The sequence below is a fragment of the Hippopotamus amphibius genome, chromosome 15 (assembly GCF_030028045.1).
Source record: "Hippopotamus amphibius kiboko isolate mHipAmp2 chromosome 15, mHipAmp2.hap2, whole genome shotgun sequence".
Taxonomy (NCBI): domain Eukaryota; kingdom Metazoa; phylum Chordata; class Mammalia; order Artiodactyla; family Hippopotamidae; genus Hippopotamus; species Hippopotamus amphibius.
In genome coordinates, this window is record NC_080200.1 from 15,240,920 (window position 1) to 15,258,355 (window position 17,436).

At 49.6% G+C, this 17,436-nt stretch overlaps 1 protein-coding gene across 3 annotated transcripts in view; it reads right to left on the bottom strand.

Moving 5' to 3' along the window:
• The window catches only part of UPF1 (UPF1 RNA helicase and ATPase), a 34,087-nt gene extending 18,227 nt beyond the window's left edge, over nucleotides 1-15,860 (bottom strand). For 2 of the 3 annotated variants that reach the window (XM_057708757.1, XM_057708756.1), the window contains exons 1-3: nucleotides 15,378-15,860; nucleotides 2,956-3,098; nucleotides 1,272-1,361 (exon numbers count right to left, since the gene is read on the bottom strand). In XM_057708757.1, coding sequence (XP_057564740.1) covers nucleotides 1,272-1,361; nucleotides 2,956-3,098; nucleotides 15,378-15,599 — 455 coding nt within the window. In that variant the 5' untranslated portion in view covers nucleotides 15,600-15,860. Of the gene's footprint in view, nucleotides 1-1,271; nucleotides 1,362-2,955; nucleotides 3,099-3,270; nucleotides 3,372-15,377 lie in introns of all 3 variants that reach the window. The other variant, XM_057708758.1, reaches the window with a different exon arrangement.
• Between the last annotated feature and the right edge of the window lie 1,576 nt (nucleotides 15,861-17,436).

The window sequence follows — 17,436 nt, forward strand, 5'->3', positions numbered from 1 at the left end:
CCCATTTACACTGGAAGCTTTCTGAAGGCGAGTGGCTGTCCCGTCACCTTCACAATCTGACCTTGCACAGAACACATAATGCTGGTTGACTGAGTCTGTTTTCTCTTAGAGGCCCTCCGCTCACTTCCCTGATCCTGGCTCTGCTGACCGGAAGCTGGGGTTGCCAGCTAAGGCAAGTTTTATTTAATTGCTTTTCCTGCTGGAGAGGAACTAATATAAACACGGTAACACTTAAATTACCCAGAACATTCAGTAAATGAGATACCAGTCTCTTCCGGGTACCCTGAAGATGCTTTTCCTTTCAAATCTCTAACAAACACCAGCTCCCTTTCTTGCCTCACTCAAAACTCCGCAATTCACATTACTAACTACAAGGTGACACGGGATCTATTTTGTGTCCTCAGTCTGCATGAGATGGTGAGCCCTGGTCCACGGCTGCCAAAGGAAGGGTAGCGGCTCTGTACAAACAAAGCTGCCTGCGGAATTCTGTCACTTTACTTCTATAAAACATGAACCTCAGAGGAAGATGCCGCTTTCTTGCTGGCAACCTGGAGCCTTGTCCCACGGAGACTCTGCTCTGCTTCTCTGTGGCAATGGAGTGAGTCGCACATCACGGCAGCCGTGAAGGAGCCACCAGGACCAGACCCCGTGCCAGTGGTGGGGGCTGAGGCGTCCCACCACTTGGGCTGAGACCAATGGACTCTCCCCTGGAATCCAAGCACCCACACAACGCTGGTCTACCCCAAACACAAAGCAAAGGACCCAGTCACAGCTGCTGCTGATCAACAGCAGGAAGGGAAGCCCAGAGCCGCCGGTCAAGTGGACTTAATTTACTCTGATGATTCAGGATCTGGCCCACATTAGCCCCAGGACTGCTCCGAGGAGCTAAAGCCGGGGGGAGCCCTCTCAGGAAGCGGCTCCACGGATGCCCGTTACTGTCCTGGGAACAGCCTCCCCGGGCGCCCAGTAATGAAGATGAACGGGCATGCCAGGAGCTCATCTTGCAGAGAAAGATAAATAAAAACTGGGAAAGAGAATTAAACCAACCCTACTTGCATAATAAAAAGAACCACAGAGAATAAATCAAGGGTAAATACATTAAGGCATTCACACACCACCATCTGTTTCAAGTTAAACCAGTCACAGAGGAGGGAAGAAACCAGGTTTGTTAGCGTGATTTTATATTGTGCTTCACTTCAACATTTCCATAATTTACACACAAATCTGAGCACAGCACTGATTAAAGACACATGCGCGGTTTGATTATCTACCTGCCAGAAGTATTTCCACGTCCATTACAGAACCACTTCTTGCTGGTATTACAGTAAACCACGCAAGCAGGATCGTGTATTCCGCAGTAACTAAAAAAGTCAAAACATCAACAGTTAAAGTTGGAAGATAGCTCTCTGGTTTTAATTTGGCAGGATGTAAAATTTTTTCCTCTTACAACATTTTTAAGTTTTTCATTAAACACATACTCAAACCCAACGATCCCACTAACAAAATCCAATCAGTTAACTGCAGAGGCTTCCTGACCCTATGAACGCAGGGAAGGGGTTAGGGGTGCTGTGGAGACTCCTCAGACGGGTTTTTGGGGTGGGGATGGGGGTGGGGGGGCGGGAGCCCTGCAAGGTGCCAGGTGAGCCCAACAACGGAGTCCTAACACCCCCCAAGGTGATCTAATCACTCCTCTTGGCCTCAAGTTTCAGGAACCGTGACTTATAAGAGGTGAAATCCGCATCCTTAGCTCTGGGCACACAGAAGGTGCGCTGATACCACGCTGAGTTCACAGTGCCTCCCACATTCCGGCAGAGGGCGCCGTGCTCCTGGGAACACTCAGCTCAACCCAGCAGTGAAGGGTCCTGGGCTGCGGACTGAGCTGAGCTCAGCTCACAAGGAGCACCTCAGGAGAGACCTCTGGCCTCACTTTTCTGAAAATCAACACACCAAAAACAAAAACACTGGCTCTCCACAGGGTTCTGTATGTGGATGAAGCCAAGACTCAGTCTCAAACCAGTATGTGCTCTGGCCAAGAACCTTCTCCGCAACACCTCACGCCAGGGGGGCTCTCTCTACTCCACTCCTCGGGGACAGCAGGAGGGCAAGGGGATGTGCAGACTTTAACCATCTGCAACATCACCAGGACCATTTCACAGGCATGTTTGGTACATAACGGGAACGACAATACGTATGGAAAAATGTATTGTAAACAAAGCCAACAAAGAAAAAAAGTCTGCCCACCAGGCAGGGAAAGAGCGGCCCTCTGTCCCGTGATAGGTGCAGGCCTCGGAGGGGCAGCGTGCCCGAGGGGCGGGCAGAACTGAGTAGAGGCCCAGGCCCACTGCCCTGACTGGCGGGGTGCCCTGAGCAAGATCATTTCACCTCTTTTGGTCTCAATTGCCTCGTGTGCGTGTAACAAAAAAACAAGAGTAAGTCCAAACATAAGGGATGGGTCCTCCTCTAGATGAGAATTCCAAATTTGGTCAACATGCAGGTCTATCCACTGACTACTCACTTTCAATTTTTCAGGAATCTTCAACGCATCAGGGAGGCAGATATTTTAAAGAAGCCTACAGTAATCTCTTTGTAAGACAAACCTCAGCTGCTCTACTTACCCTCTAGACCCAAATGCTCACCCGATTTGATGAATGTTTTCTGATGAGTGAGTGGGGCAGGTACCAGGCAACAACCCTAGGGCCTGAGGAAGGCAAAGAAGAGGAACCTTTCCCCTCCAGCTGTGAGAATCAGGGATGACAGAGGGCGCTGATCCCACTCTCCTGCCCAGTAACAGGGACTTATGTGTGTACAAGGGCTCGAGCAACCTCCTTATTTCCAGGGACAGTGTTTCCAACAGCCACAGTCCCTGGTCTCAGATGGGTCTCTGCAAAGTTAGCAAACGCCCGCAGAATGTGGATGCTCTGGGAGGCAAGTCCTTCCTCCACTGAAGATGCTCACCTGCAGGCGTGTATGGGGAGGTCCTTCGTGTAATATGTATCTTCTTCATCTTCCTCGAAGTTCAACTCAGCCAACAATTGGCTGGTCTTGGCCACGCTGTCATCCACGGCCCCATTCTGCAGGATGCCCTCGGGTCCACCGACCTACGGCAGAACCGGCAGCATCACCAAGAAAGACTGCATCTTCTGGGCCTCGGCCCAGGCACGTAGCTTCTCCCCATATGAGCAGCCATGAAGCACTGGCCTGCTCTCCATTTTGAGACAGTTCAGCTTCTTCTGACTTGACTTTTCATACTCTCTTCCCTATCAAACCTACCTGGCCAAAAACGGTACGGGTGGCCGAGGTCATCTGCACGGTCACCTGCACAGCCAGGCCCAACCCCATCTAGTCCCAGAGCCACAACTGCAACCAGGACGCTGAGGGCCACAAGAAGCAAGGTTACTTTTACAAAGCAGGTACAGTCCCCCCTGGGGACAGCTGCACAAAGTCAGACCAGAGGGCCTGGAATCCCACCACAGTGAAGGTCCGCCCCCTTTAAAGCCTAAGCACCAGAAGTAAAGGCTGTGACCCCTGCAGATGTGGGAATGCAGGTCTCTTGTTAGTCCACACACTTCCTTCACTGTCAGTTCCCCTTTCCGGAAGGCAGCCCTTCTTAATTATGAACTAGAAATTGAATGTTAGGATAATCTTCCAGTTTCGGGATATAATCTTACTAAATGTACTACCTTTTACATGTTATAACAGCAAAAACACACAAAGAGACAACTTTAAATAACTAAGTGATGAATTTCACAGGCACCTCCACTGAGCTCACACATCCATTCACGGGTGCACAGACTCAGCTTGTCCAAGGGGAACAGGTGCTCCCAACGCTGCCCCCCAGGAACTGCCCCCTTAGACAGCAGCCAACAGTCCCCATCATCACCCCCATGGGCCACGGCCCACATGAGGCTGGCTCAAGCAGTGGGAGCATCGTGCAAGGAAGGACGACGGAAGGAGTGACAGGAGCCCCAGGGCAGGCGCCAGGTTTCTCTGAGCTGGAAGACTGCATCAGACACGCAGAACTGGGAAACAGAAACCCACAGCCGTGCCACGCGGGGTCGGCTCAGGCCAGTCCCCATCCACTGCTCCAGTCACCTCTACGGGCCTAAGGACTATGGGTCTCCTGAAGAGAGCATCCCAGAAACTTCAAAGGTGCATTTGGGTTGTCAAGGAAGCCTAGAACCCACTACAGGAACACGTGCCTCTGTAATGGTCTCAGCCAGATCAGCACCCCATTTCAGTGCCTGCCACCACTTTCATATAATTTTTTTCAGAAGGCAACCTCCAGGTTAAATGCAAGAAGACTGTACGCTTTGTTTGGGGGGAAAAAAATTTTTTTTTCAAAAATGAAAAATCAGTATCAACTTTTGGATTTTAACGTAATGAAGACAGTATTATCAACATCATCACAAGCACCTCTTTGTGAATCCCTGTTCTCCCTTTTTAAAAAATTTTAAGTGGTTCTGCGCATTAAAGTACCTTCACATAGTTGTGCAGTCATTACCAGCATCCATCTCCAGAACTTTCTCATCTTCTCAAATGGAAACTGCCCATTCCCCCTCCCTCAGCCCCTGGCAACCTCCATCCTACTTTCTGTTTCTATGAATCTGACTACTGTAGGAACCTCAGATAAGTGGAATCATACAGTATTTGTTCTTTTGTGACTGACATTTCAATTGGCATCATGTGCTCAAGGTTCATCTATGCCATAACTGTGTCAGAATCTCCTTCCTTTTTAAGGCTGAACTACTCCACTGTACGGACACACAGCATTTTGTTTATCCACTCACCAGTCAATGGATACTTGGGTTGCTTCCACCTTCCGGCTGCTGTGAATGATGTTGCTATGAACACGGAGTACAAGCATCTCGTCGAGTCCCTGTTTGCAAGTCTCTGCGGTGTACACCCAGAAGTGGAGTTGCCGGATCATACAGTCACTCTATGTTTAACTTTTTGAGGAACTGCCATACTGTTTTCCACAGCAGCTACACTATTTTACATTCCCACCCACCAGCTGTACACAGGGTCCTAATTTCTCCACATCCTTCCCAACACTTGTGTTTTTTTTTAAAGAGAGATTTATTTATTTATTTATTTATTTATTTATTTATTTATTTATTTATTTATTTATTTATTATTTTGAGGCTGCATTGGGTCTTTGTTGCTGCACACGGGCTTTCTCTAGTTGCAGTGAGCCGGGGCTACTCGTCGTTGTGGTGCGTGGGCTTCTCTTGGAGCACGGGCTCTAGGCTCATGGGCTTCAGTAGTTGTGGCATGAGAGCTCAGTAGTTGTGGCACATGGGCTTAGTTGCTCCATGGCATGTGGAATCTTCCCAGACCAGGGATTGAACCCGTGTCCCCTGCACTGGCAGGTGGATTGTTAACCACTGCGCCACCAGAAAAGTCCCTTACCGTTGGTTTTTGTTAGTAGCCATCCTAATGGGTGTGAGGGGGTATCTCACTGTGGTTTTGATTTACATTACCTGGATATAATGATGCTAAGTATCTTGTCCTATGATTGTTGGCCATTTGTGTATCTTCTTTGTAGAAAGGTCTATTCAAGTACTTTGCCCATTTTTAATCAGGTTGTTAAATTTCTTGTGCTTTGTTTGGAATTTTGATAGCAGGTTATCACTTCAAAAAGTCACCTCTCCTTTGGGCAACATTTCTCCTGACACCTGCAGCAGCAATGCTGGGATGAGGCTGCTGACAGGGACCAAGACATCTCTCAGTGTGACTGCCTCAGCACATACGTATCTGTTTTCTGAAAGTGTCTGCTTCACGGCAATGAAAGAGCCACATATCCATGCTACAGGAGAGGGCTGAGAGGGTGTGGGCCACAATCTCAGGCTCAGAATGGTATTTACATTTTTAAAGGGTTGGACTAAATACCAAATAGTAGGTATTTGCTTCTTGCCCCACAAAGCCTAGAACATTTACTACCTGGCACTTTAAGAAAATGCTCACCAACATTTCTCCAAAGAAGACATACAGATGGGCCAACAGGTACATGACAAGATGCTCAATATCACTAATTATTAGAGAAATGCAAATAAAAACTATGCGGTATCACCTCACACCAGTCAGAATGGCCACAATTAAAAAGTCTACAGGGACTTCCCTGGTGGCGCAGAATCCCTGGTCTGGGAAGATCCCACATGCCGCGGAGCACCTAAGCCTCTGAGTCACAACTACTGAGCCTGTGCTCTACAGCCCGCAAGCCACAACTACTGAGCCCAAGTGCCACAACTACTGAAGACCATGCACCCTAGAGCCCGTGCTTTGCAACAAGAGAAGCCACCACACTGAGAAGCCCACTCACCACAATGAAGAGTAGTCCCCACTCACAACTAGAGAAAGCCCGCACACAGCAATGAAGACCCAACATAGCCAAAAATAAATAAATAAATACATAAATAAATAAATAAAATATTTCTAAAAAATGGAAAGAAAGAAAAAAGAAAATGCTTGCCAACTCCCAGCCTAGAAGAATTCCTAAAATGTTTCAGCAGGTTGTATAAACTTTTATGTGTAAAGAAATATCCATAGTGATATGTGAATCTTTACTTTCCTGAAACATCAAAATTAGTATGTGGAGTAATACAGAAACCTGTGTGTCACCACGTGCCTTCATTCTACCCATTCCATTCCTGCTTCATCCAGGCCTCAGAGCCCACACTTCACCTCCCCTCACAGAGGGAGGAGTGAACCAGTAGAGGGAACACGGGGAATGGCTCTTAATAGAGCCTGACAACCCTGTGCTGACCCTTTCTCTGCATCACTCGTACTCCTTCAGGCTTAATAAGGAGAAGGAAATGTTAAGTCCACTCTAGGACCTGCCCTAGGAATCTCAAGAGACAACACAATACCAACACGATACAAGGTCAGAGGAACTCTCCCTCACCCCCACTGAAGGCAGGAAGACCAGAGAGAGAAGTCCAGATTCTCCAGTAGGCCCTGCAGCTGTGTGGCTGGGGAGCATGGGTGTGTCCCTCCTCACAAGTACTTACGCATAAGTACATACACATGCGCATGTCTAACCCCAGCCTGGCCCGGCTCCTACCCAGCTGTGACCTGACCACAACACAGACTTCTATAGCTGGGTTGTTAGTTTCTCCCTCTACTTTCTGGGAAGTTTTTAAGATAAACATTAACTTCAAAAATACATTTGACCTTAGAAACTATAATTAAATGAGTTAAAGCACTAAAGAGTGCCTGGCACAGAGAAAGCCCACAATCCAAGCTAGGCGACATAATGGAAGAGTGGAGAGGAGGGGATGGGGGACGGGAAGGGTCCTTGTCTGGCACAGGACTGAGGCTTTCAACCCAATACCTCCAGCCAGGACCCCTGGGTCCTGCTGGGCTCAATCGGAGAAGGCCTCTCTGCACCCCAGGCTCCCTGAGCCCATCCCCAGGCACCATGTCACTGGGTCTAGAAAGCCAAGGAAAGAGTTCCCTCTCCACCCCTGCTCTGGACACTCATTACTGGAGTCCATCTATGAGCTACGGAGCTGATCAAGGCCTTGCAGGGGTTTTTTGCCCAGAGAGTTTCTTACCACCCACTGCACATCAGAGCAGCAGGAAGAGAGGTCACTTCATTGCCACAGAAGAAAAGCACGTCATTTCAAAAATTGTCACCAACTGTGCTGGTAAGAACTTTTAGACCACAAATTTTTACCCCAAACCTTGTAAGCATCATACTACTCAGCATGAAATGGACCTTTCTGTCCCTCAATCCCTGACTATGCCGATGCCCCAGGGCCTTTGCACTCACTATCTCCTTGGCTTCTGCACAGACGGCTCCTGGTCCTTTGGTCTCAGTCCACAGGGCACCTCCCAGGGAGGCCTCCCCGATCCCATCTGAGGGGTGCCAGGGGGGCCAACTCTGCCTGTCCTGCTCCCTGCTATGACGTCAGCACCTAGAACTGAGCCCACACCCCAGGAGATTCTCATAGTGCCGGCTAAATGAATATACCTTCTCATCCAAAATACAAAGGTTGAGATGTAAAATGACTCATCATTTATTCTTTTCTTTCATGACAAATAAAAAAGGGCGAGTGGGAAATTGCCTTTTCCTCACGTGACCTGAGGCAGAGGGGAGCTACCAGGTCTCTGAGCCCCGTCTCAGAAAAAGGCTAACAGAAGATCCGCTCTCCCTCAACTTTTGAAAAAGTTTCAAAACGACAGAGAATGAATGATGCACACAACCACCACCTGGATCTACCAGCCACTCACATTGTGCCACACTTGCTCTCTCTCTCTCTTGCTCTGCACACGCATGCACGCATGCGTTCACACACAATCCTTTTATTTTCCTGGTCCATTTCAGAATCATGGGTCCAAGGACAAAGGCTTTCCCCACATAACCACAATACAAACATCACATTCAGGAATAATGCTGATATAATACTGATATCTAATATACATAGACACTTTTCCCCAATATCCTAATAATGTCCTTCACAGTTTTTTTAATCCAAGATCCAATTAATAATTACACATTATTTGTGATGTAATCTCTTAGCTTTCTTTAATCCATTCGTTTTAGCCACAAGAAACTGTTGAGGTTTGACCATTTTTGACCTACAGTGAGGGGGACTTCACACGGTCCCACCCAACACAGTGGTCCCTGAGCTTTGGGTTAAAGGAGCCCCACCTGCCTCCCTCTTTTCAGTGGACCCTTGTTCTGATCAAGTGCTGAGTCCACCTCTGCAGTTCATTTCGAAGCTCAAGAGTATCCTCCTCAGAGACGGGTACAAGAGTGTAAAGCAAATATGTTCCAATAAAGAGTTTAAAAAAAAAAAAAAAGAGTATCCTCAACCTGTCTGGGATGTCTACAGCTCACCTTGGGCTGCCCCTGCCTGCTCAACTCTGGGGTCAGCCACTCTCAAAGGAGCTCACAGATTGCGATGGAATCCACCCACATCTGCCGGGGGAAGCCAGACTGTGAGGAGAGGGTCAGTCCAGAAGGCAGGACACTTCACAGGACAATGACCTGGACTGGATCCTGGCTCAGTGGCATGAAAAGAAGAAGAAAGGGACAGGGCCGGAGACATGGCAATCAACTGCAATAACACTGGGCCGTGCAGGCATGCAGACCAGGTAAATGATCTGACTGGGGAGGAAGGGAAACCCCATGTATTCAATACTGGATGATCCTGAAAAACTATCGTTGGTGCTGTTCATCTGACAACAGCAGCGTGACTATGAACAAAAGATGCCCTTCTCATGTCTTGAGAAATGCATTCTAAATATCGTAGGTCTAAATGGTTGAGTATTACTAATTCACATGGCTCAACCTCAGAAGAATGAATGACAAGTTGAATTTGCTTTAAAACATTTCAGCGAAGAAAAAGAAAAAAGAGAAAGGAGAATCTTCACAACCATCAAATCGCGAAGGCAGATGGGCAGGCTTTGCTTTATCTACTTATACATGAGAGAATTCCTAATAAACATTTTTACACAACACAGGTGGACAAGGTGGCTGCCTGGAATCTGTCAGCTCTGTGGAACCATGCACGCGAAAGGAGTGATGGAAGACGAGCATGGCTCTGACCAAACGGCTTCTGCCCCGGGATGAGGTAAGCGACCCCTCCAGGTTCACTGTCACCCCTGGCCGCCAAGCCATGCAAGGAGCTAGAGTAGACAGGAAGGTGCTATCCTCAGTCATGACAAAGGGCTACCCACAGCTCAGCAGGCAGCAACTGAAGCCATCCTGGCAACAATCCACAGGGATCCTGAGAAGCCTGGCTCGGTTGTCCAGCTGGCAAGCTGCTACTGGACCAACACGCGTAAAGAAGCATGAGGGCCCTATGCCCGCGCGATGGGCTCCCAGGATCCAGCACTCCAGTTGTTTGTCACAGGAAGCAGGATTCTGCCCTAAAGGAAAGCTCTTCCGGCAAGATGAGTGCAAAGTCCCCCAAGGGTGACCCCGTTATGACTTGGAAAAGGAAGCACTGGAGACCTGGCCCAATTCACTGCGCCCCGCCCCCCCGCCCCGCCCCTCCCAGGCCACACTCTGCTCTGGGTCCCAGTGAACACAGTGGGCATCTTGGCCCTTCTCTGTGAGCTGGACTGCCGTATACCACTGAAAGACCACCCCACCACACTAACCACCATGACCGTCCCTCAGTTCAGAGCCACTGCCCACAACCTGCCCCTCCAGCCCCAGTGCATGGCGCTCTGGTGCGGCCTCTCGCTCCTGCGAGGCCTCCTGCCCAGCTCTCAGGGCAGCACCTCCAAAAGGTCTGCTGACCAGCATTGCCCCCACTCACACCTCCCCATCAGAGGGGAGCCCTGCCTCAGCCCAGGGGCATCCTGGGCCCTGAGGAAAACCACCACACACAGGAGCTCATGTCTGCTCTAGAGGAGTCATGAGGACTCAGGGACCGTGCGGTGCCCAGGGCAGTGATGAGCACGTGCCAGCGGAGGAGTGGCCACTGCGGGCTACCTGGTACTGTGGCAGTTCTCACACTCTCTCTCTCTCTCTCACACACACACACTCACACACACACACGTGCGCACGAGAAGGCACACATCCGACCCCAGCGCTCTCTGCCTGAGCTCCCCTTCTAGCCTCGGCCATATTCTTCCAGGTCTTTCCTCTCAAGTGAGGTCACGACACCCCTCAGCAGCAACACAAAGCTCCAGGATCCAGCCCGAGCCCCTGGGCGTGGACAGCAGCCCTTTCCCTCCAGGCCAAGCTCTGTGCCCACCTCTCTGCCCAGCGCGTGCACCTTCCCGAACAACTCAAGGACCACCACTCACAAAAACTTTCCCTTGGCAGCGCAGGCCACTCCTTCCTTTGGGCCCTCACTGTCCAGAGGGTCAAGTGCAGACTGGGCAGCACCTGCCATTTCTAACAAAGCAGCTGCAGTTGGCAAAGGACTCATTTTGACTCCCAGTGTACAACAAGACGGGGAAACAGAAGTACCGAGAGGATGGGAGTCGAGAACCAGGCTGAAGAGGTCAGCCTGAAAGCCTGTGCAGAGGGAGCAAAAGAAAATGTGCACAGACACATGAGCGCCCCCAGGCTCACCACATGAGCAGTGCGGCCAGGGGTCGGCTCCTGCCTCTGAACCCCTGCACGCAACCTAGCACACCAGGCGGCACATCTCCCCAGTGTGCGACCTGGAGTGGCTAAGCTTGGGGTCACCCGATTTTCTTATCTTAGAGCTTTAACAAGAGACTACCAAGATTAGAAGGAGCAAAAATAGAAGAGGAAAGGAAAGGTGGCATAAAAGAGAACTCAAGACAATGAGTGACAGTTGTGATGGTCATACAGCCCAGTAAATCTACTAAAAAAAAAAAAGTTTGTCTTACCTGCTTACTTGTTTATATCCATGACCCAGATCAAGGTGTGCAAATTTGTAAAAATTATAAAAAACAAACAAACAAGAGGTCTCTTGCATATGATCATACCTCAGTAAAGCAATCAGAAAAATGTCTCTCTTTTTCAGTTGTGGGAGCTAGACTGACAGAACTTTGTTCTTCTGTTAATATTGGTATTATAATAGTGTTAACTTTTCCCCCAATCACACTGAATCTGGGTAAAGAAATTAATTGGGTAAATAGAGTTAGAAGTTATTCTGCTTATTCAGCGCTGAGACATAAGCCCTCCCTTCAAGCCCTGGAAATCCAACAGAAGAAAAGCACCGGTGGAACACTTGCCAGAGCTCGTGTGAGGTTAGCAGCATCTTACCTCCAATTTTCTCAAAGCGCACTCACGTCACAGCTGTACTAACCGAGTGTTCACAAAACCAAAAAAAGGCCCTCTCAGATTTTAAACTCACCATTTTTAGGAAACCCGGGACTGTATGGTACTCACCCCTCATCATAAGCTAAGGGCCAGGAAGCAGAAGATTGTTTACCTGGACCGTCATGGATATGTTGGAACAGCCTTCCCTGACTTCTGAAGGCAGCCAGGTTGTGAAGACTAGGCAGCAACTCTTTATAATTTTATGAACTGACACACACCAATGTACATAAACACCTGTGAATCCATCACCCCGTCTCCTCGTGCCTTTGTGATCCCTCTCTCCTTTCCTCCCTTCCCCACAGACACTGATCTGCCTTCTGTCACTACAAGTCACCTAGCACTTTCTAGAGTTTTATATGAACAGAATCAGAGTACACACTCTTTTTTAAGTGTGTCTTTCACTTAAAAAAGTAATTATTTTGAGATGCATCCATGTTGCTGTGTGTATTGATGGTTCATTCCTTTTCTGTTGTTTGGTGGTATTCCCAACTCTTAAGATTTTACCGTAATTCCAATGTTTGGAGGAAACACGATAGTAGCAACGGTCAAGGAGAAATATTCCAACTAGGCAGACCAGAAGGTCCGTAACACCAGCTATTACACAAAGGACTCCTGAAATTACCTTTCCCTGTCCTCTGAGGGGTGGGGGATGGGCCCAAGAAAGGGTCAAATACTCAAAAGAAAACTGTCCCTTTATCTTAAGGACACTTGACAGGGCTTTGATAAATATCAGTTTCATTTCATAAACAAGAAAACAAGTGTTATTTGAACCAACTCAGAGCTCAGCAGGAGCCACCTCTGCCTGCCATTCTCCCACCCTGGCCAAGACACATGTGTTACCTAAACAAACTTTCAGGTAAAATTAACTGTGCAAAACTGGCAGTCAAGACTGATATCAAAAGTGGCTACGCACTGGAAAACAGTCTGGCAGCCCGGGAAAAGGTAACAGGCAGTTGCTACGACACCACCCACCAATTTCACTGAAGGCTTACATCCACACAATCTTTTTTAGGGTGATGAAAACGTCCTAAAGTCGACTGTGGTGGTGGCTTTACAACTCTGAATGTGCTAAAGCCACCGAATTACATACTTCGAATGGGTGAGGTGTATGGTATCTAAATTCTATCTCAATAAAGCTGTGAAACAAAAGTGGTTGCACAGCACTTCACAATTCACAGCCACTCATCCAATAAGATAAAATCAAAAGGCAGGGACTTCCCTGGCAGTCCAGTGGTTAAGACTCCACACTCCCAATGCAGGCGGCCTGGGTTTGATCCCTGGTTAGGGAACTAGACCCCGCACGCTGCAACTAAAGATTCAGCACGCCGCAACAAAGATGCCGCAACTAAGACCTGGCACAGCTAAGTAAGTAAGTAAGTAAGTAAATAAATAAATAAATAAATATTAAAAAAAAAAAAACAAAAACCTCAAAAGGCACTCAGAAAAGAAGCCCCATCGTACAGTTGGTTATACAGGCAAGTCTTGAGGACACATAAGGAAAATCTTCCCAAATGCTATAGGCAGCCAATGCCACCAACTGGCACAGGAGATAATCAACTTTTTTCCACTCTCCAGTTCTAGTCAGACTCTCCTGTCCCAAAATTCAAGGCCTCCTCTTGTGACATGAAGGCTGTCACTCCACTTCCCCAAATACAAATCCAAAGTGAGGCTACAGGTGGGTAGATGATCAGAGTTACTTAAAAGTAAGGAAGTACAAACCCTTTCGATGTCATCAGAACTCAAGTGAGCTCAACTGTACTGTTTCCCTTTGGTGGAATGTTTACTGCTCTTAGTACAGTTTAGTGTTCAGGTACAGGAAAAGAAACCAGTTATTTCAACTAAAAGAGAAAGACATGCCCCCACAATTAATCAGAAACAGAACCTGAGGGACAAGACTAGAACTCAGAGCTGCCCCAGGCTTGCTGTTTTATAGACCACAGTTGAAACAGGACTTGCAATAAAATGATTACCTTTTCACAACGCTGAGTTGCCACGGGTCATGGCACACCGCTCAACCAAGAGATCTTTATCCTCAGCTTTGCAGACACGCTGGACACCAATTACAGAAAGCACTATCTGCTCTACCCATTCATACATGAGTCCAGATTTCACATATGTTTAAAAGTAACAAAAACATCACCCCCATTTTACAGCTGTGGAAACAGATCTACAGAGTATGAGGTGTTAGTGTTATCACCAGCCTCCAGTGGCTCATTCACTTCTCCATGCAAACTCCCCCCTCTCCTACCTTCCCTCACCATATGTAAACAAAACTGAAAAAAACATACGAATGTGCACACCTGTTCTCCCTGATGCCCCACCCATCAAGCTTCTATTTTTAAGGAATCTGGGGTTAAAGTGAGTCAAATGTTTTCTGCTTCTATTAGGGTCTAAAAGAAACCCCAAGTGGGTGGTCTACCCACGGGAGTGACTCAACCAACTACAATGTGAGCCCCCTCCCCCAGGACAGGGTTTGAGCTCATTCCATCGGAGGATGGGTTGGCTTCCCCGACCCTGGCAGTGGGTCCTCATGCCAAGGGACACCTGTGACAAGGTGAACCCTACAGCTCCTCCCTGGCTGAGAATTCCGGAAAATAAACCTGAGGGAGGTGCTGGGCACAGGAATGGAATCTGAGATCCACAGGATGATGGCTACATTCCTGGGGAGCCCAGCCCTAGACCACAGGCAGCCCCCTCTCCCACCCCGCGGCCGGGACTCAGGTCCAGGAAGTGTATGCCCAATACACTCTCACAACACAAACCCAAATCTAAAATAACTAAGCAGCCTTCGCTAAATGTTCACATCATTAAGAACAAAAGTTTCTGACGTGGCAAAGCCACTTATACAAAACCCACTACCACTGTTTGTTGAGGAACAAACTCAAAACCAACTTTTCCAAGGCAGGGCTGCGGAGTTATGTAACAGGTCGGTTTCAGCAACAGGCAATGCAAGCAGGAAAAACAAAACGCAAACTGCCTCATGAGTAATCTTAAAAGCCAGCGAGTGTGGGGTTCTCGACAGGATGCAAAAATTCCGTTTCTGCTGGGGAAGCCTCGACCCTCCTCTCGCCAGCATCCCAGGCCTCGGTGAAATTTGAACCCGTCACACAGTGGGCATGAATGGGGGCGGGGGTGCCCTGATGGCCGCGACCACAGGTAAGGAGGTGGGGCAGGGCGGTCAGATCAGCCAGAGGGGGAACCGGAGCAGATCGCCCTGGAGCTGGCTTGAGCAAGGCACTGACCCAGCTGGAGAAGAACTCGGGGACAAGTCACCCCAGACCTGGCCAGAGACTGACCCAGGGCCGGTCACCTCGGACAGGCCCGGAAGGGGATTTGGGACAGATCACCTAAGACCTACCTCGATCTAGATCCTGAGATCACTCGGACGCAACCAAAGCGGGACTTGAAATAGGTTTCCCCGACTCCGGCTGGAGAGCGGAAACTGGGGGAGGTTACTTCGGGCACGTTCTGAGCCGGGAGATCCCCGACCAGGTTACTCCGGACCCGGCCGGACTGCGGGACCCAAATAGATCAGCCCGGGCCCGGCTGGAGGGGAAACCGGGGCAAGTTCCCGATCGCCGAGGCCCGGCCCCGGCTTCCGGCGCCGCCATGTGCCGCTCACCTGCGCGTCGAGCTGTCCGGCCGCCACGCCGGGGCCCGCGCCGACCGGGGCCCCCGCGCCACCACCTCCGGGGCCACCGGGGGGCGTCTGCGTCTGGCTGGGGAGGGTGAAGTCGGTAAACTCGAACTCGGAGCCCTGGGTGTCGGCGCCGAGCAGCTCGGCCTCCTCGGTGTCCAGGAAGGTGAGCGTCTGCGAGCTGGGCCCGTACGCCTCCACGCTCATGGTGCCGCCGCTTAGGGCCCTCAGGCCGACTCCGCGCCGCACTTAAGCCCGCCGCCGCGCTGAGGCCTAGGCCGCAGGCCTCGGGCCGCCGCCGCCTCACCCGCGCCCCTGGACCGGATCAAAACGCCCGCCACAGAGCGAGCCGGGTCGAGAGTCACGCGCGCCGAGCCGCCGCCGCTGCCGCTGAGCCCCTCAGCGCCGCCGCTTCCTTCGGAGCCGCCCGCCCTCGCAGCCCCCGGCAGGAACCGCCGCCACAGCCGCCGTCGCCGCCGTGCGCGTGCGCGAGCCCGACGCCGGCGCAGGTGCGCGTGCGCGAGCCCGACGCCGGCGCAGGCGCGCGCGCTCCTCGAGGACGCCTCCAACCGCGCCCGGACTCCCGGAGCCGAGCGGGCAGACGGGACGCCCAGCGCGCACGCGTGGGGGGCGGGGCTTCCAACAGCCGTCTCGGCGGCCGCTCTGTTACGCTCCACCGCCCCAACCGCTGCTCTGTGGCCCCGGGGCAGCGGCAGGTGTGGACGTGGTCGTCAGTGCCCTTAGAGGCGGCGACAGTGTCTCTGGTTAATTGAGCACCAACTGAATGCCTTACATAGGTGGAACACACAGCCAGGGAGGCTTGGCGAGGATGGTGCGGTGCGTCCCCATCTCTCGGAGAAGCTCCCTGGGCCCGTTTCCGCATCTCTAAAATGGGGGCGCCTGGCACATAGTAGCTGCTCAGTGTGCATTGGTTGAATAAATGAATGGGGACAGCCCTTACTACAGAGCCTAGCACGCGAAAATGATGGTTGCTGCTGCTCTGGACAATAATATTATTCAGAGGCAGTATATAACAAAGCGATTGGGAGCACTCTCTTTGGGTTGAAATCCAGACCTGGCCACTTACTGGCTGTGTGGCTTTGTACAAGTGATTTCACCTCTCTGAGCCTAGGGTTTCCTCATCTGGGAAAGGGAAATGATAGCCATTAAGATGGGAAGAGGAATACATGAGTTACTATTTACTACCTTAATAAGTATTTGTAAAGGAAAGTTCCATGTGGACAGGGGCTGACGGTGTGATCATGATCCTCCCCGTGGGGAGAATAATGCCCACACACACGGCAGGTGCTCAGTAAAAGTCCAGTTACTAGTTTATGAGCGTTAATCTCCTAACTCCTAGCCTCAGTTTCCTTTTTTGTAAAGTGTCTTAAAGAACTCCCCACTTCCCAAGATTCTGGGACTAAGTACTAAGTCAGTTCACAGGGCTTCTGGTTTGCATGGCTACACCAAAATTTCCTGATGCTGCTGATTTTCCAGTATTCCTGTCACAACATGATGAGAGGCTCCTTTTTCCTTCTTCACATCTTTTTTGGCTTCCTGTGCACTAAACTGTGGGAATATAAAAAAAAAAAAAAATGAATAATTAGGTCCCCCTCTCCAGGAAGACAGTTGAAGGGAGAATCCTAACAAGCCAACAGATGCTTTCAATAAAATGCAAAGCCCTTTATGGAAAATATCCAGTCGAATTGGTAGAAGCATTTAAGACTGATCTGGTAAAACATACCAGTGTTTTAAAGGCATGCCCTGCCCTGCCTTTGACCTAGCAATTCCACTTCTAAGGATCTCCTCTTAGTTCCTACATACACTCATATTAGCAAAATAACATTGTGTATGATACACTGAAACATCTATTTAACACAAAAGAAGTCAGTAATGGAGGAATTGGAAAAAAAAAGACATGAAATATAGATAGCAAATAGAAAAATGGCTTAAATAAGTCCTTATCAGTAATTACACTAAATGTAAGTGGATTAAACTCTCCACTTAAAAGAGATTGTCAGAACTGATTTTTTTTTAAATCACG